A 20,727-nucleotide genomic window follows, 5' to 3' on the forward strand; every position below is an offset into this window, starting at 1 on the left:
TGTTTTATTTTATACTTATTTCTTGGAAGGTAGAATTCTGCAAAGAAAAATATTGTATTTCATTTATAGTTTTTAATTTTATAATTTTTTGAATGGTAGAATTCTGCAGAATTAAAATATTTTATATTGTTTTATTAGATTTTTGAGGGAGTAGAGATTCTGGGGAAAAATATTTTATTTATATATACTTCTAATTTTTTTGGACTGTAGAGTTTGCAGGAGAAAAAAAATATTTTATATTTTTTATTTTATTTTTTGGAAGGTAGAATTCTGTAGGGGAAAAATGTTTATATTTTTAATTTTTATTTTTTGGGAGTAGAACTCTGAAGAAGAAAAATATTTTATTTATATTTCTTATTTAATTGTTTTTTTGGAAGTAGAATTCTGCAGAAAGATATTATTTTATCTTATTTTTTTGTAAGGTAGAATTCTGCAGAAGAAAAACATTTACATTATTTATTTTATTTTGTGTAAGAATTCTGCAGAAGAAAGATATTTACATTTTTTAGTTTATTTTTTTGTAAGGTAGAATCATGCAGAAGAAAAATATTTACATTTTTTATTTTATTTTTTATAAGGTAGAATTCTGTAGAAGAAAATATTTTGTATCTTTTATTATAATATTTTTGGGAAAGTAGAACTTTGCAGAAGAAAAATACTCTACTTGCTAAGACATGGTATGCCTGGTGGTTTCAGTTAATTGCTATATTTTTTCACCTTTTCTTTGTTAGTACAGTAAATTACGGTAATCCATTTCATTTGCTTATGCCATTCGGTAGCACACTTGTACCAGTTGTTCTCTTTATATGGCTATAATAATAATAATAATAATAATAATAATAATAATAATAATAATAATAATAATAATAATAATAAGCCAGTTTTAATTATCCAGTTCATCGTCGTTGTGTCCAAAATTGTTTACATTTAATTCTGCTTGTTGCGTGGCAACACAGGTGCCTGTTGTTCACTATATAGGTCGAATAATAATAATAATAATAATAATAATAATAATAATAATAATAATAATAATAATAATAATAATAAAAAAAATAACAACAGCCCACGTAGTGAGAAAAGTGATGGACTCCTAAGGAGGCAGGAAGCAACCCGGAACCCCACACTATAAAAAACACCCAGTCGAATAGGATGACTGTGAGGACTAAAAAAAAAAAAAAATAGTAATAATAAGGCAGTTTTAATGCTCAAGTTCCTCCTTTTTGGGTTCAAGATAATTTAGTTCTAATTATTCTCATAACATATATCTTCCAACTTACGTTCAAATTCATTTCATTTAGTTTTGGTTTTTTGTAGAACTTTGTTTATTTTTTGTAGAATTATATATTGCATCGAGTTTAATTTCTGATTTGGCGTATCCATGGCAACGCGCCATTGGTGGTAGTCTTAATGGCACTGAGCGAGTGTATCTTACCAGAAAAATTCCTCGTTCTTGGCGTTCCCTTTAACAAGGTGTTGCAATGCTTTGTGTCATTGGCTAATTGGAGGATTGGTACGCATCTCTCTCTCTCTCTCTCTCTCTCTCTCTCTCTCTCTCTCTCTCTCTCTCTCTCTCTCTCTCTCTCTCAAATTCGTGAAAAGTGTGTCTTGGCTACATCATTATCTCTCTGTCTCCTCTCTTTCTCTCAAAATTTTAGATTTTGAAAACTGGAAGATCTTAGCTTCTCTCTCTCTCTCTCTCTCTCTCTCTCTCTCTCTCTCTCTCTCTCTCTCTCTCTCTCTCTCTCTCTCTCATTTAAAATTGTTGGAAAGTGGAGTCTTAGCTAGGAGTCTATCTCTCTCTCTCTCTCTCTCTCTCTCTCTCTCTCTCTCTCTCTCTCTCTCTCTTAATTTAAAATTATTTGGAAAGTGGAAGGTCTTAGCTAAAAGTCTCTCTCTCTCTCTCTTCTCTCTCTTCTCTCTCTCTCTCTCTCTCTCTCTCTCTCTCTCTCTCTCTCTCTCTCTCAATTTAAAATTGTTGGAAAGTGGAAGGTCTCAGCTAAAGAGTCTCAGTCTCTCTCTCTCTCTCTCTCTCTCTCTCTCTCTCTCTCTCTCTCTCTCTCTCTCTCTCTCAATTTAAAATTGTTGGAAAGTGGAAGGTCTTAGCTAAAGAGTCTCCCTCTCTCTCTCTCTCTCTCTCTCTCTCTCTCTCTCTCTCTCTCTCTCTCTCTCTGTGCTTGATTACCATAATCACATCCGTTGCAGGATGCCAGTTTCGTAGGAGGATCGATACCCGGGCAGATTGTGATGTTATACATCCTGTTACTAACATTAGGATACGAGGATAAAGGTTCCGTGTGCCACCATATCCTGATATGTGGCTATGACTGGCGATCTTGGGTTCTAAACTGTTATGTAATTTGATGGCTTTGCCCTTGAGGGCCGTTGCTTTGTTGCTCGGTTCGTCGGGAGGATTGTGTGAATGTGGCATTCTTTTGCTTGATTGTATTTCATTCTTATAATACTCTGCCCTGTAGTGGGGTTAGTGCCGTCAGTACACCTCATGCAGTGCACTGTAGACATTACTTAAGGTTCTTGGCAGCGTCCCTTCGGCCCGTAGCTGCAACCCCTTCCATTCATTTTGCTGTACCTCCTTCCATATTCTCTTTCTTCTACCTTACTTTCCACCCTCTTTTAACAATGGATTCCTAGTGCGACTGCGAGGTTTTCCTCCTGTTACACCTTTCAGACCGTAAGTGTCAACTTCCGTGTCAGCGCTGAATGACCTCGTAGGTCCCAGCGGTTGGCCTTTGGCCTGAATTTTATATTCTATTCTATTCTATAATACTCTGTTCTTTAATTTTAAAACGTTAGTCTGGTGTTATTTATTTTGTATGTTTTATTTTGTATTCGCTTTTAGTGCCGTATTTTTATTCGACGCTTATTGTTAGTCCAGGAATATTTGTTTGATCTCGTCAGTCCAGTATTATTCGAGTGTTATCGCTAGTTAGTTATTCTTTGTTGGATTTCTTTGTTGTGTCTTGTAGCCGGGAAGTTTTTTGCGGTTGGTGATATGATATTCTTTGTTTGAAATTGTCTGTTCTTCCATTGTTCCTTTGTTTTATTATTCTTTTATTTCTTTGGTATTTGGCGCTTGAATATTGTTGCTTATCATCTCTCTCTCTCTCTCTCTCTCTCTCTCTCTCTCTCTCTCTCTCTCTCTCTCTCTCTCTCTCTTATAGGTTATGTTTTGTACTCTGTTTCCATTATTCTTCGTTCTCTGATCGATTTCTTCTGTTTTTCCGATTCTGTCATGAAGTTGGTTGGCAGCAAATTATTATTATTATTATTATTGTTATTATTATTATTTCATCGTGAAACCTATTCACAAGTTTTCCTTGCCTGGGCCGATGACGAAATTCAAACTTCTAAAAATATGTTGGTTTTCATCCTCCACCACCAGACCCCACACTGCAGCAGTAACTGATCCTGATGCAGACAATTGATTTTTCATCGCCTGGGGAGACGCCGAACCGCGACATCTAGTGGCATTCCGACACTAACCACCATTTCGTTCTTACACAGATATTCTATTAGTTGATAAAAGTAAAACCAGTCGTAATTATAAGTGACGGTGAAAGTGATATAAATAAGTGGTATTCGATGAAAATTTTAAAAAGTTACGAGTAGGAGATAGTTTACAAGAATTACGGATTTGCTGAATATTAATGTATTCTGAAGCAGGGTATAATTTTCTGTGGAGTGTAGATTGCTTCTTTTTTAGATTGCTTCTTTTTTAGATTGCGTCTTTTCAGGTGCTTCTTTCTTTTTAGGTGCTAACTTTCTTTTAAGTTGCTCATATTATAGATTGTTGCATTTTTAGATTGCTTCTTTTTTTAGATTGCTTAATTTTTTTAGATTGCTTCTTTTTTACATTACTTCTTTTTAGATTGCTTCTTTTTACATTGCTTCATTTTTAGATGGCTTAATTTTTTTTAGATTGCTTCTTTTTTACATTGCTTCTTTTTTTAAATTGCTTCTTTTCTACATTGCCTCATTTTTTTAGATTGCTTATTTTTAAGATTGCTTCTTTCTTTTAGATTTCTTCATTTTTTAGATTGCTTCTTTCTTTGAGATTGCTTCATTTTTTAGATTGCTTCTTTTTAAGATTGCTTCTTTTACCCCAGAATTTCAGCGCTGACAGTGTGGTAGATCAAGAGACACTCAAGTGTGACATTTTAGTTCGATTAGTAATGTGATTTTTTAGTCAGCTGTCATTTAAATTTACATGTAATTAATTTAAATTTAAGTATCTGAGCCAGTCTGAGTGGTTGTCATGTCTTTTAAACAACGGTGTAAATTGTTACTGCTTATTATATTAATTTTTTTGATTATCTGACGTTGTAATTAACTTTTTAAATTAAATTTTAATCCGCGTCTATGGAATTTTAAATGAACTATAAGTTTGAAGTTTTGATTGAGTTTATAACCAAATGTCATTTTCATTAATAAGTTTGGCGTATTCAGTGTCATTTAAACTGCTTTTTAATTTACGTGTATCAGCCTGGTCATTTTAATAGAACTTCGCTTTATTTTTTCGTAACTATCATGTTACCTTTTAACAGCTTTATACATTTGTTATCCCAAACAGCCTCGTCATTTAATAGGGCCAGACCATGTTTCTTTTCGTAACTCATTATGATTTTAATAATTTTGCAGTCACATTCGACAGGCCCAGTAGAATGTGATTAAAAAATTATTAATTATAATTTCCCTGTGTGGGGGTAGTGCCGTCAGTGCACCTCACGTGGTGCACTGTAGGCATTCCTTAAGGTTCTTTGCAGCGTCCCTTCGGCCCCTAGGTGCAACCCCTTTCATTCCTTTGACTGTACCTCCGTTCACATTCTCTCCGATCATACTTCAACTGCGAGGTTTTCCTCCTGTTACACCTTTCTAACCTTATTCACTATCAGTTTCCATTTCAGCGCTGAATGACCTCAAAGGTCCCAGGCCTAAATTTTATATGCTAGCTATCTATCTGTTAATTATAATTTTGCTGTCGCACTCTAGTGGGCCCGTTCAACCCTATGAAAGTCGAGGTGTCACAGTCAGTCGTGGGCTGACTGACAGTCAGTCGTGGGCTGATTCTTTTGTGGTCATTGTTTGTTGCCGTGGTCTTTTTGGCGCTGACGGTGCGCCCTCGCGTCTTTTCTTTCGCGCTGACATCTCTTTCCTGTCTCTGTTTGCCGTCCCTTCGGTTCTTGTTTATTTCTTCCTTGTTTGTTTGTTTTTGTGTCGGTGCGTCGGTTTATCTGCTGTGCATTTCATTTAATAATTTCACACGTCTTCACGTAATTTAAAGTATACATATAAGGTGTTTTTATGTCTGCAAACTTCCATATGAAAATTTTACACACGCACACACTATATATATATATATATATATATATATATATATATATATATATATATATATATATATATATATATATAAATAAATATGTATATAAAATCCATCATCAGTTCCTCGTTGGCGATGGGTTTCCGTTCTCAGCTAGCACTCTGCTGGCCGCGAGTTCGAATCTCCGACCGGTCAATGAAGAATAAGAGGAATTTATTTCTGGATTCCACAATAAGCTGTAGGTTCCACGTAAAATAAATCTAATCCTTCCGGCCAGCCCCAGGAGAGCTGTTAATCAGCTCAGTGGTCTGGTTAAACTAAGATATACTTAACTTATAATCACATTATTAGCTGCTTGTTACCCGTAAGCATAAGGTTCTTCAGCTTGTAGGGATGAGCCACACACTGTGCTGTTACCTCTGTCTTTGTGAGGTTGCTTCGTGGATGTTAATGCCCTTTCTTTTCAATACTGCTTCCACCCCATTATCCAGTGCTTTCTAAGTCTTCGTCTCCTTCAGTACTCCGGAATTATTCACTCTTTCCATGAAAACCATTGTTTTTCATTCTTTCCAGATGACCGAGATACCCCAAAACACGACCCATGTTTACGACCCATGTTTTCATCTCTGTAAACGTTTTTACCACTGATACGCGTATACACAACTTGGCTCTCAGTTCTTCTTTTGTCACATTGCTGGTCCGCTGGTATAGTGGTTGGTTTCGTGGCATGCCACTCAGATATCGCGGGTTTGCGTCTCCCCCAGGGCATTGAAAAATTACTGGCTCTGTGTCATGGTTAGTTACCGCTGCAGTGTGGGATCTGCGGTGGGAGGTTGAAACCAGCGTTCTTTGGAAGCTTGAATTTCAAGTCAGGGGCCCCTGTGTGCTTGTCCCATATGAATAGGTTTCATCTGCTGAAGTAATATAATAATAATAATAATAATAATAATAATAATAATAATAATAATAATATACTATGTAAGCTATTAGTTTCTACAGCTTCTGCCTGTTTTTCCTTAAATTTGCTCTTGACCTCTGCACTTTATTTCTGTTAAGAAAATTTTGCTTAACAATTCCTTGGCTTCCTTAGACCCTAAATAAGTCTCTCTGAAATCTTTTTGCACTCACCCATCACCCATCTACCTATTTTCACATATTCTGTGGCTCACCTCTTGTTCTCTCGTACCAGGGTCCTTTATACATACTCCCATACATCAGGGCACCACCAGCGAATTAGCAATCATTCGTCCGGCTTCCTGTTTTATATCTAACCCTTAAGCCTTAATCCTCCGTTTACCGTCACCGTCCTCTTTGAAGGCACTTTCTAACTCTCACTAGTTTTTAGCGGTCCCAGTTTATAATTATTTTCTGTAGTCCCCATTGAATGCTGTATAATCTGCAGATACCAGCCATTCCACAATAATGTACTTTCTGTGGTTGTCCGTATCACCCCAGCCATTCAGATATTAGACAGCCATGGAGATATAACACAGCCTTATCTAAAACACACTTTCACACGAAACCAGTCACTTTCCTTTTTTACAATACTTGACTTATATTTTAGAAATATTTATTCACCACATCAACAAGTTATTTTTTTCCATCTATTTTCAGCATCTTCACATTGCCCGCCTACCTATCACTTGCGTCGTAATTTCTGTGTATGCCACATGAAGCCTTTCCCTTCCGCCGTGTTTCTTGTCTAACCGAGACACTTCTTCCGACATAACGCTGTCTGTCATCTTTCTCTCGGTTTCTCTTGTCAGATTCCTTCTTGGGTATATTAAGTAATGCCCAAGTACTTGTTACAGGTCGTCTGTCACAATTTTCCCTTTTTCAAGAAACAGTTATTCCTCTCACCCATTCCTTAAGAACCTCTCCCAATCCAATCTAGATATACCTTACACACGTTTCGGTAACACTTTCGTTACCAAACTGTGGCATCTCACTCTTGGTGTCTTTTCATTATTCTGCCTCTTTATTGCTCTCCTTTTTTTTTCAGTAGTCAATTCCACAAGTGACTGTTGCCCTAACCCTTTCCACTAGTGCATCATTCACCTGTGCAATATGTTCTCTGCATTCATCGTCTACTACTCCGTTGACCTATAGAACTGCTTTCATTACAGGCAAAATCTCTCCTTTTACATCATTTATTCTAAGGTCCACATGCTCATAAACTATGCGGTCACTTGTATATCAGCTTATTCTCCCTAAATTTGTATGTTATGTTCACCTCATATTTGCATTTTATGGCTTCTCCTCTTTCACTTTCCTTTTGAATACCAGCCAATTCTCCTGTACACTTGCACATATTCATCTCATGTCTCGTGCAGTTATGCCTCCAATAATCTCTTTTGCTTTCTCAGTAAACTTTTAATTTCCTCATCCCCTGTCAGTCAGTTAGACCTGACTACTACTGTAATGGTAGTAAGCAATATTGCATGGACAATGCTCCCCTAGAATATGTCACTCTTGGGATTTTCATGCACTGTACCCTAAGGCAGAGGAGTGCCTAGTTGAAGGTTCGAATCATGTGGGGGTAGGAGGCGACCCTAAATAATGGAATGAATTTCTCTGGAGGCCAGTAAGAACCACAAACAGTATCTCAGTCTGTTCATTGAGTAACGGTAACAAAGTGGTATTTAGGCCAAGAGGAATATCATTGTCACTCTTTCAAAACGCCAGGAATGAGTGACCAAATCTCCAGAAGCATTGGATTTGCAGCTCTATTCATATATATATATGTATATTGTATGTATATATAATATATGTATATACTTATATATTTATATATTTATTGGTGGAAATGAAAACATGGGAATTTATTTCACAGAGGTAAATTTCTGACTCACATCGGGACTGAACCCCGGTCTATCAAGTGAGAGTCCAGGGCGTCAGCATTTCCTCTGCGCAGGACTCTCACTCGAAAGACCAGGGTTCGGTCCCGATGTGAGTCAGAAATTTATTTGTGGGAAACAACTTCTCATGTGTTCATTCCCATCATATCTAATGGTGAAGGGGTAAGTCGAATGAAATGTTAGAATTCATTTGCTGGTGGGTCGGGATGTTAGGTGAAATTCTCTGGGGTGTTAGGCGCTGGGCGCCTGCCCGAGAAAAACCTCAGGTACTGGTACTCAGGTTCCAGCTTCTTTTACGAATTATGTGGAGGAATTGCTAATGCCCTGGACTCACATGAAAGACGGGAGTGTATATAATATGTATATGTAAAGTGTATGTATGGACGTATGTACTGTAAATATAGTGTGTATATCTTTCATATATGTATCCAAATATCCAAATAACCTCATTTCATTTCTGGTAGCAGAAAAAGGGGGAGGGGGGAATTGTTACCATACAAGCTCTTAGCTGTTAGCCTGCATCCTTTTTAATTCAATCTTATTAGATCAATTTTCATCCCTGGCATCGCGATGAAGGATGCCTACGTCCCGGGCATCCCCGTTACCAAATGTTGGTATCCCATACCCATTGGGAGTACCTCTTGATTCCCCAAACTGACGCGTGTTGTCAGTGAGTATTGAAGACTGATCCCTTTATTATTATTTTGTGTGTGTGTGTGTGTGGTATTATTATTCAGAAGGAGGAACCCTGTTCATGTGTGGAACAAGCCCCAGCAGCCATTGACTTGAAATTCAAGCTTCCAAAAAGAATATGGTGTTCATTAGGAAAGAAATTAGAGAGAGTAAAGGGAAATATAAGAGGAAAGATATCCCACTACATCAAAAAACAAAAACCAAAAAAAAAATAAATAGATGAATAGATCAAAAAAGAATTAAAATGCAGAAGAATAGCATTAGGGAGTTGGTAATGCATTGCATTCGCGAACTTCAGGAAGTTCCAATTGCTGACATCCTCTGAACTGTTCCAGTCCAACGGTGTAAGATAATAAAGGACCTCTGGAACTGAAGAAGTTCGACATAAGACTGAAAAACAGGAAAAAGCGGCCAGCGGTATGCCTGAAAATAACAAATAAGTAGGTACACTGAATTGCAAGTAAGCAACAACAAAATAGACTGTTTAAGCGTAGTCGGCAGATTGAAAATGGCATGTTGGAAGTTTGGTGTCTATTGTATAAAACAATATTATTCTAATGAAGTTTATCATCCTTCAAGATACATGGTGAATTTTATTGGGCCATGCAAATGCTTCCATTGTTATTAGGCATTGCTCTAGTGTTGTCATTTCATGACTTTATTTAAATTTTGTACATGTTCCAAACATGTTTGTGTTTGTTTCTATTTAAATTTTTTACAGGTTAAAAACATGTCTGTGTTTGTTTACTTTTCCCATAACCCTTCCCTCGCCTTCTTCACGCGACCTCCTTTGCTGATATCTCTTTTCCTCCCGAATTGTGATGTAAATGTAATTATATGATGTATTTCGTCATTTCCTTTACTTCTGTTGTCATTCTTTTATTGTTCCCTTTTATTCAGATTTTTATCGAGCTTTCTCTTTAGCTTGTTAGTTTGTTCTTGGTTTAGCATTTCCGTTTATCTCTTTTCCTCCTGAATTTTAATGTAATTGTAATAATATGATGTATATTATTATGTCATTTCCTTTAGTTGTATTGTCATTCTTTTGTTGTTATTTATTTTAATTTTATCAAAATTCTTCTTCTTCTCTTGTAATTCTTTTATTCTTTTTTTATTTAAATTTTTATCAAGCTTCCTCCTGAGCTTGTTATTTTTTTCTTGATATAACTTCCCGTTTATCCCGCCTTTTCCTATAATCCCACTCTTATAACCACCCCCCTTCCCCCACCACAACACCCCTACCCCTCCTGCAGGGAAGCCCCTAGCAGTACAGTACTTTACTCTTCCTCCTCCTCCTCCTCCTCCGTCGGCGGGGTTCCTCTCAAGAGCTAATGACGCATTTCCTTCTTCTCCTCCTCCATCTCTTAGGGACAACGGCGTCAAAGCCATCGAGAATCTGATGAAAAAGAGAGGCAAGTTCGACTACATCCTACTGGAGACAACCGGCTTAGCGGATCCGGGTGAGGAGGACGAGGACGAGGACGAGGAGGACGACCCCCTTTGTGGCGGGCGGGGGGTCGTCTTTGTCGTTGTCGTCGTCATCATTTTAATGTATTAATATTCATCCTCTCTCTCTCTCTCTCTCTCTCTCTCTCTCTCTCTCTCTCTCTCTCTCTCTCTGTTGTAGTCTTTTGGTGCTCTCTCTCTCTCTTGTCTGTTGTAGTCTTTTGGTGCTCTCTCTCTCTCTCTTTGTTGTATTGTTTTGGCTCTCTCTCTCTCTCTCTCTCTCTCTCTCTCTTGTCTGTTGTAGTCTTTTGGTGCTCTCTCTCTCTCTCTCTCTCTCTCTCTCTCTCTCTGCTTTGTTGTATTGTTTTGGCTCTCTCTCTCTCTCTCTCTCTCTCCTCTCTCTCTCTCCCTCTCTCTCTCTCTCTCTCTCTCTCCTTTTGTTGTAGTCTTTTGATGCCTCTCCTTCTCTCTCTCCTTCCTCTCTCTCCTCTGTTGTCGTCTTTTAGTGAAAGCCCTCTCTCTCTCTCTCTCTCTCTCTCTCTCTCTCTCTCTCTCTCTCTCTCTCTCGCATGTTTTGGTGTGTGCGCGCTTGCGCTTCCATGTAACGATGCTCTTATACATTTGGGTAAAAGGGCATTAGTAGCTGGGAACGGGCTTGCTACTTATTGCTTGCTAGATTGGGCGGTCTGCCTGAAAATTTTTTTTTTTCTACTTTTCTTAGTTTCAAAAGCAGTGGTAGAGTAATAAATATAGTAGTGTGCTTGCATGCGCCAGTTTGTGTTGCCCATACGCATGTTTTGTTGGAAAGCGTGTTTGTTGATTGATCGATAGATATCTTGATATGACTGAAGGTTCACTGCCATTTCAGTTACTCTCTTAGCATGTAGATGAAACAAAGCACTGAAGTGTATGGTAAGTGTGTGCGTTTAGTTTAGAATAAAAAAAAACATTGGAGTTAGTGCAAGGACTAAGACGATGGTGCACTTAAGGCATTACCTAAGGTTCTTTGCAGCGTGCCTTCATTCTTTGGCTTAACCTCGTTCCTTTTACTGTACCTCCTTTTCTTGCCCTCTTCCAACTTGTGCCCTCTACCTTCTACCCTCTCTAACAATTGATTCACTAAGCCACAACTGTGAGGTTTTCCTCCTATTACTCCTTCAAACCTTTTTGCACTGTGAGTTTTCTGTTTCAGCGCTGGAACATGGGTCCCAGTGTAGCCCTTTGGCTAAATTCTTTATTCAATTCAATTCAACACGATATAAACGCAGTTGTGCTAAATACGAAAACAAGGCCCATTTGCTCATGGAAAATGCGATCCCAGAGAGAAGAGTAAAAGTGAGTAAACTAGAAATAAAGTCTGATGCATTTAAATTTACGTTCTTTACAGGTGAGTTGTTTGAAAACTGTTAAAGGATTTACTTGTCTGTGAGAAATTTTTTTCTAACCCCTAAGTTTAGGATAAGCCATTCGATGCCTGTCACCCATCGTGTCTTGAGTACTACCTGATTTGTTTGTGTAGGGAAGGTGCATAGTCCTGGAAATGGATTTGTACAGCGTGTGTTTAAGCGCAGCTTGGCAGAAAGAAATTATGTGGCACGACGAAAAACCACATTTTCTGACAACATACAAAAAGAGTGATAGTTTTCATGAAATTCGTTGAGGGTACTTGTCCATTTTTCTGAACTCTTGGTCTATGTGGCAGTATCGTAAGTTTCAGCATGGTTGTATTAGGAACATTATTGGGAAATATGAATTTCACTGTAGTATCCATTAGCACTGGTTTGCTTTTACCGTAAGGCTGAGTTATTACCAATTTTTCATATAATGAAATTGTTTTATGAAATTATTTTGTTGAATATTGGCCTTTCGTGGGTGTATGGATTGAGAAAAGCCCTCCTCGTATGATTGTTAATATCCGAGTTATTATAAAGGAACGTGTTCAACATAACTGTCTTAAATAATAATAACCTCCGTGAGAGGGTTAGTGCCCAATCAGTGCACTCATCATGCGGTACACTGTGAAGGCGTACCAAGGTTCTTTACGCGTCCCCTTCGTTACCCCGGCTGCGCTCCTTTCATTCCTTTTACTTTGTATTTCTGTTCATATTCTCTTTCTTCCACCTTATTTTCCACCCTCTCCTAACAATTTTTAATAGTGCAACTGCAAGGTTTTCCCACCTATTACGCGTTACAAACCTTGTTACTGCCGATTTCCGATTCAGCGCTGAATGACCTCATAGGTCCCAGTGGTTGGCCTTCGGCCTAAATTTTATATTCTATTGTATTCTTAAATACCAACCAGTTTCCATCTTTGAATATGTGTTGAAGAAAAGCGTGACTTCGAAATATATAACGTTGAAAAAAAATTCATTCATTGGTTTTAAAAACACAATTGATGAAGAACTAATGCCATACTTGCAGTTATGTTCAAAAGGCTTGTTCCGTCTGCGAGCCAGTCGTTATTATCAGTCAAGAATCCTGTTGTTCCTTACAGTTTCTGATTTATTTATATTTTTTTTTTCATAGGTCGCGTGTTCTCAAAGAAAATTTGAGAGAGAAGCTTACGAGGTCTACATAGAATGAGTATTTTCTCGTGTAATACAATAATTTTTTTCTGTCGTTGGTAAATTGAGAAAATTACAGTGAGCTGAAATGACAATTGGGACCTTACGTAGACAGTGACCCCAAGGGTTTTCTTGGGTCGTTATCTAAGACTAATATTAAATTGGGGTCATTATCTTCATGACATTTACAGTCTTTTGTTTATGTTTTTACGGTCATCCCCAACGGGCTCGTACTAAACACGCCGCAAAGGTGGATACATACCGGGTTAAAACCCTTGGGGTCACTATCTGGCAAAGATCCGACGATGTTATGCGTAATTATTTTGAAATTATTATTGTATTGAAAATTACAGGTGTTGAGATGTTAACAGACGGGCTAAAAGAAAAAAAAAAACAAAAAACAACGGAAAATAACTTGATAATAAATACCCGTAAGAAATGGTAACAAATAAGGGCCTGTAAAAAGTGTCGGAATAAAAACAGAAATAAAAGTAAGTGGCTGTAAAAATAATAAAAAATAAGGAATGACAATATGTAAAGACAAAAAAAAAAAAAACTTGAGATGAGACAAGCAACAAAAGCTTCAAATAAATGGTTTACAAAAACTCACGACAGAAGCCTGCAAAATAAGACATAACAGCACCCCCCCCAAAAAAAAACGTAATGGAAAGAAAACTAAAAAACAACAGAAAACAGAATCGAAAACCCGAAAAATAAAAGAGACACCAAAATAAGACAGATAACGAACCTAGAATGACACGCAAAATAAATAGAGAAAAGCTGCAACAACTATTTATTATTATTATTATTCAGAAGATGAACCCAATTCATACCGAACAAGCCCAGAGGAGCCATTGGATTGAAATTCTACCCTTCAACGAATGTGGCGTTCGTTAGAAAGAAGTATATAACGCAGGACCATAGGAAATACGGAAGGAAGAGATCGGTTATCAGAAAAGAAAAAATAAACGATTTAATAGAATTGTGACTCGCGAATAAACGATGGGACAGGTATCAGCAGACTGTTCCGTGCCCCCATGGCTGCATGAAGTGCTGCGTCTCCACACCAATGACATCCCTTTCCTCGGCTGTCCCATGCACTTTACCCCCCCCCCACCCCCAATCCCCTCCCTCCAACCCCTACATTCGGTCCCTCCCGTCTCCCGTGGGAGATTCAGGGGACAGAGAACTTATTCACCGAGTAGGTCACATGATCGTGCAGTATGCCCGGTGCATGCTGAGGCTTTGAGAATATGACTACAGAAGATTTAGCAGGATTTCATAGATTATTTAGTAGATGAAGTAAGCATGTAGTGTGGTTGGTTGATAATATTACTACTGAGATGCATAGAGAATATGGTGTAAGAAGTTGGAAGGGAAATATGACCTTAAGGTGTAGTGGGAATAGGACCGTAAGAAAATTAATAAAAGCGCTATGAAGGATTTGTGATATTCCTTACATCTTTGTGAAGTTATCAGAATACGATGGTGATGATGATGATGACGAGTGACGTGCTGAAAGGAGAGTAATATTTTTGAATGTATTACACTTTTCATACTCCATATCTCGAATAACATATGTATGGCGTCACTGTAGTCCTGAGTTCTTGTCTTCCGTGGTTCGACCCCTTGAGACGACGAACTTATCAATTAAAAAAAATTTCCCCTTCGGGCAACATATGAGATAAAATTTATATAAAATGCATATATATGTATTACACACACACACACCTTATGCTGATTTTTCGTAGCGAATGGATGTCCTTCCTGACCAATGCTATGTGAATGAATGCTTATGAGCAACTAAACATTATTAATAGAGTATAATGTGCAAAGTGCATCCATACATTTTTTCGGTCAGTATCAGCAATAGTCGAGGAGTTTTGTATTCTCTTGTTTAGACTTGCCGTCACCCAGCCTGGGCCCCGCTTACCTTATCGATGGCCTTAAATTCTGCAGAATGAAGGCACTGTGGACCGGCCTTTTGGGACAGTACCTAACGTCTTATGATCGGGACCTGGCATTTTCGCTTTTTTTTTTTATCGTTGTTTAGACATTTTCTTAGGGGAGGTAGTGCCGTCAGTACGCCTCACACGGTGCACTGCAGGCATTAATTAAGGTTATTTTCAGCGTCCCTTCGGCCCTTAGCTGCAACCCCTTTCATTCCTTTTACTGTGCCTCAGTTCATATTCTCTTTCTTCCATCTGACTTTGCACCCTCTCCTAATAATTGTTTCAGCATTATTTACAGTGCTGAGTGAACTCATACGTCCCAGCGCTTGGACTTTGGCCGAAGTTTTATATTCCAGTTCTAAAAAACATAAGGATTCACATTACGTTATTATTATTATTATTATTATTATTATTATTATTATTATTATTATTATACACATAATGACCAAGCCTAAATTTTATATTCCATTCCGTTCCATTTTCGACATTGTGGGAACACAAGTAATAGTAGCAATACTGATGATAATAATGATGACGAAAATTATTATAACTATATTGCTGTTGATAAATAGTCGTGTCATAGCATTGACGCTAACGGACCATACACTGTCTGTGGTTGTTGCCGAGTTGTGCGATGATTATTGTTTCGCCGGGAGGCTGAGTCGTGCGTGGGAATATTGTGTTCTGCAGGATGGCCGGTGTTAGGTGTTGTTGGGCCAAGATACTTTATTGCTCTTGCTTTTTGGATATTGCACTCCCACGCGGAGAGTGCGTGCATACACACGCACACATGTATACTGTATATGTGTATATATATACATACATACTGTATATATACGTACATATATATACACAATAAATATATAAATAATGTGTATATATTTGTATGTATACGCACATTATACATATATATATTGTATGTATATGAATGCTCATAGGAATGTATGTATGCATGTATATATGCATGTATTGAAGAAAGTTACTACACATGCCTTTTTTTTTCTCCCGTTACAACGATGACACTGCTTTGCATTGCTTTCATTTTTGTGTGTATATATATATATATATATATAATATATTATACAATATATATATATATATATATATATATATATATATATATATATATATATATATATATATATATATATACATACAGTTATATATTCATTTATATATCTGTATATATCTATATATACTGTATATAGATACATAATGTATATATATATATATACAGTATATATATATATATATATATATATATATATATATATATATGTATATATATATATATATATATATATACATATTACAGTATATATATAATGCGTGTAGATAGTACAGATATAGTGTAGATTTGCAGTGTATATCCATCTATCTGTATATATACTTATATATATATATATATATATATATATATATATATATATATATATATATATATATATATATATATATGATGTCAAGTATGTACATGCGTATACACATATATGGAGATTTTTTTTGTTAACACAATATTTGTGCTGTCATTGTCTAACATTTTTCAACTGTCTTTTTTAAATTTTTCAACTCTTTTTTTTTTGTCTCAATTTTATTTTTCCTGTAAGCAACACTTTACACGCACACACACACACACTGTATTATTAAGTTTATGGTATCTGCTTCATTTATTATATACATACATACAGTATATATATATATATGCAGAATATTTAAAAATTTATATATATATATATATATGTGTGTGGGGGTGTGCATGTATATACTTAGTCAGAAATTTATTTCTGTTCAAAAAGGGATGGTGTGTTGATTACTTGTGTGTGTGTGTGTATGTATACGTATATGTACTGTATGTATAATACATGTGTATATATAATGTATATATATGTAATATATACATATATCTATATACATATATCTATATACATATATCTATATACATATATATATATTACATATATATGTATGTGTGTATATATATATATATATATATATATATATATATATATATACATACATACATATATATATGTAGCCTATCTGTGTCTGTGTGCGTGCTTATAAATTTACTTTTGGTGTTATGATCTTGCATGTACGCATGGTTTTCTTAATTTTGTGAATGATTTATGTATTGTTTTTATTTCAGGTCCAATCGCAGGACTCTTCTGGATGGACAAGCAGCTGGAGAGTGAATTGTATCTAGATGGTGAGTACTGCTTTGTTTTTCTCTTTTCGTTTATCTGTAAATTTACGATGCTAACTCGGCACCTGGCGTGTTGCGGGACCTGTTTATTTGTAATATAAAAGAACTGTGATCAGTAGGCACTAATTTACTGTCTCTATGTTTTATCTAAAATCGTTGGTTATTGTTATTTCGCTCATTATAAATACCAAGCAGAAAATGCGCCGAAGAAACAAGTTTACTGTACAGCCGCTACAGCGTATAATCCGGCCACCGAAAATAGATCTGTCTTTTGGTGGTCTCGGTATAATGCTGTATGAGCCGCGGCCCATGAAACTTTAACCACGGCCTATCCTATATCGTTGCCAGGAGCACGATTATGGCCAACTTTAACCGTAAATAAAATAAAAACTAGTGAGGCTATAGGGCTGCAATTTGGTATGTTTGATGATTGGAAGGTGGATGATCAACATAGCAATTTGCAGCCCTCTAGCCTCAGGAGTTTTTAAGATCTGAGTGCGGACAGAAAAAGAGCGGATATAAAAGTACGGAAAGAAAAAGGTTCGGACAGAATAAAGTGCAGACGGACAGACAAGGGCGGCACAATAGTTTTCTTTTACAGAAAACTGAAATTGAAACGAACAAGCTCGCTGTACAGGTCGGGAGACTTTTTTTTTTTAACATTTTCCCTATCTATATTTTCCTTCCTGTATTCTGTATACAATTTCATTTGAAATTTCATAACTTTTTCGGTGAAGTCTTAAACCTCTAATACCCCGTAGGGGGCTAGTGCCGTCAGACCACCTCATGCGGTGCAATGTAGGCATTACTTAAGGTTCTTTGCAGCGTGCCTTTGGCCCCTAGCTGCAACCCCTTTCGTTCCTTTTACTGTACCTCCTTTCATATTCTCTTTCTTCCGTCTTACTTTCCACCCTCTCCTAACAGTTGATTCATAGTGCAACTGCGAGGTTTTCCTCCTATTACACCTTTCAAACCAATTACTGTCAGTTTCCGTTTCAGCGCCAAATGACCTCATAGGTCCCAGTGCTTGGCCTTTGGCCTAAATTCAATATTCAATCAGTCAATCATTAAAGTCTTTCATGTTTACAGTCTATTTAAACAGCATTCCGGTAGATGCTCTTAGTTGGCGTCGTCAGCTGTTAGTGATTTTTAAACGACTTTGTTTCTATCTTTCGCGTCTTTTGAAGCCGATTCCGTCCGTCTGAAATCCTCTGAGGGAAATGAGGAACGAAGCCAAATTGTTTGCCTGGCCCCAATCGAGTTTGTCTGCATCTTTTTAAACTGCTGTCTTCAAGGAGTCAGGAAGAAATAGCACGACCGTGTTTTTCCTGTTCTTTGAGGGAGGAATGTCAATAGGAGATAGCGATTTTGTAGAGTGGTTGTTTATTTTATTTACCTACAAAGAAATTTTTTTTGCGAATAATTATTTTATTTGTTAGGAGGAAACAGTTTTCAGATGAGTGATTTTGTTTAGGTGAGGAAATTTTTTTTATGTGGGATTTTGTTGATTTATTTCACTAATATGGAAAACAAAGTACTGAAGAGGCATTGTTTATTTTTTCATTTATTGAATTAAAAGGAATTCTTTTTGACGAGCTTTGTATATTGTTTTAATTTCATATAGTGTAGAGGTAAATGGTTTTTGTCCAGTGATTGTTTATATGTTCATTCATTGCCTTAAGAGGAACACAGATTTTTCAATAGTGATTGTTTATTTTGTATATTTACTTTGTTTAGTTAAGAAAACAGTTTTAACGAGTGAGTGTGTATTTTGTTGCTTTACTGTTGAGTTAGGAGGAAAAATGTTATGTGACGAGTGATGGATGTAATTGGTTCATTAACCTTAGGTAAGAGGAAAAGTTTTTTTTTTAATGAAATTACGTTAATTTTTTTTATATTAATTTCATATATCTTTCAAAAGTCCCTGCAACCTGAAGGTCATTACTGGGCGTTACACCAGACTGTAATTCTTTTGATAACTTTCCCGAGAGGAGATGGAAGAGGTTTAGGAACAAAGTAAATTAGGGCTGTGGTTTCATCAAAGATAACTCTTGCTGCTGCCTGTATTTTTGTATTTTTACCAACCTCCTTTTATTGTACCTCCATTCAAATTATTTCTTCCATGTTACTTTCCACAATCTTCTAACAGTCGTTTCATAGTGCAGCTGCGAGGTTTCTTCCCGTTACACCTTTCAAACCTCTTACTCTCAATTTTCTCTTCATCGCTGAATGACCTCATAGGTCCCAGCGCTTGGCCTGCGGCCTAAATTGTGTATCTATCTCTTTATCTGCCTATCTATCTACCTGTCTATCTATCTATTTTTATCCACCTCTCCGAAGTTCTAACACTTTTAAGGAAATTAGAATTTATGGAGGAGAATATTTTAGAACCCAGATATTAAGATTTTGGGGGGGGGGAGAATATACTAGAGGTTATTAATGAATTAGAGAAGAAGGTTAAAGCCAGGAGGTGAATTTATGTGAAGAATTTAAGAACGTAAGGCTTTATCTGTTAATATTATTGTTTTAGATGTTTGTAAGTGAAATGTGAAATACTGGGAAATAGAAACAAAGACTTTCTCTTTTTTTATTAATATGTTTTTTTATTGATATTAGATGTTTGACGCGGAGATTTGAGCTTTAGTGAAGACTGCACGGAAGCTAAAACTTTTCATTAATATTTATCTTAAGGTCGATATTACTGTTTTCATTAATGTTTTTCTTAAGTTCGATGTTTAAATCGTATGTGGAAAAATCCCGTGTTTCTTAAGTTCGATGTTTAAATCGTATGTGGAAAAATCCCGTGTTTCTTAATTTCGATGTTCAAATCGTATGTGGAAAAATCCCCTGTTTCTTAAGTTCGATGTTTAAATCGTATGTGGAAAAATCCCGTGTTTCTTAAGTTCGATGTTTAAATCGTATGTGGAAAAATCCCGTGTTTCTTAAGTTCGATGTTTAATTCCTATCTCTCTCTCTCTCTCTCTCTCTCTCTCTCTCTCTCTCTCTCTGGCTGGGCTAGGTAAGGACATTAAATCATTCGTTTCCTGGTCCTTAGAGAAGCAGTGTGCGTAGATCACTTTTTACAAAACGAGTCAAAAAGAAAATCGAAAAATTTGAGACGAAATGGAAAGAATTTCGTCCAATGAATTATGCAAATGATTTTAGTATGTAGGTAGGTGGTACCCCCTACTGGAGGCGAGGTGAGGGGGGAGATGGGTGTTGATAGTGTCGGGGGGCGGGTGGTGGGGTTGCTAGGTACCCGAGAGAGAGAGAGAGAGAGAGAGAGAGAGAGAGAGAGAGAGAGAGAGAGAGAGAGGCAACGCGAAAAACACGACAGTTATATTGTGAGGAAGGTAATGAGTTTGTTATATTGTGAGGTGGTGATGAGTTTGGAAAATGAGAAGCGTGAGATATATATGTTTTTTGTCTAGGTGTTTTGATGGATGCTGCGTCGCCATGGCAACGAAGGGGTGTCATTAGGTTACCCAGGTGAGAATGTTTTAATTACTTTACCTTTTCCTCCTCTTTGGATCTGGTGGAGGAAATTGTTCTCTTAGGACAAAGAATCGAGAGAGAGAGAGAGAGAGAGAGAGAGAGAGAGAGAGAGAGAGAGAGAGAGAGAGAGAGAGAGAGAGCAATGATCATGTTTTCGCACTGGTGCCTTTTTTAGACC

At 36.8% G+C, this 20,727-nt stretch overlaps 1 protein-coding gene across 1 annotated transcript in view; it reads left to right on the forward strand.

Annotated features, from left to right (window-relative positions):
* The window catches only part of LOC136836388 (zinc-regulated GTPase metalloprotein activator 1-like), a 125,016-nt gene that overhangs the window by 51,746 nt on the left and 52,543 nt on the right, over positions 1-20,727 (forward strand). Inside the window, 2 exon segments of the mRNA XM_067100584.1 lie at positions 10,258-10,349; positions 16,998-17,057. Of these exon segments, the coding sequence (XP_066956685.1) occupies positions 10,258-10,349; positions 16,998-17,057 (152 nt within the window).

The sequence above is a fragment of the Macrobrachium rosenbergii genome, chromosome 56, assembly GCF_040412425.1.
Source record: "Macrobrachium rosenbergii isolate ZJJX-2024 chromosome 56, ASM4041242v1, whole genome shotgun sequence".
Classification (NCBI taxonomy): Eukaryota; Metazoa; Arthropoda; class Malacostraca; order Decapoda; family Palaemonidae; genus Macrobrachium; species Macrobrachium rosenbergii.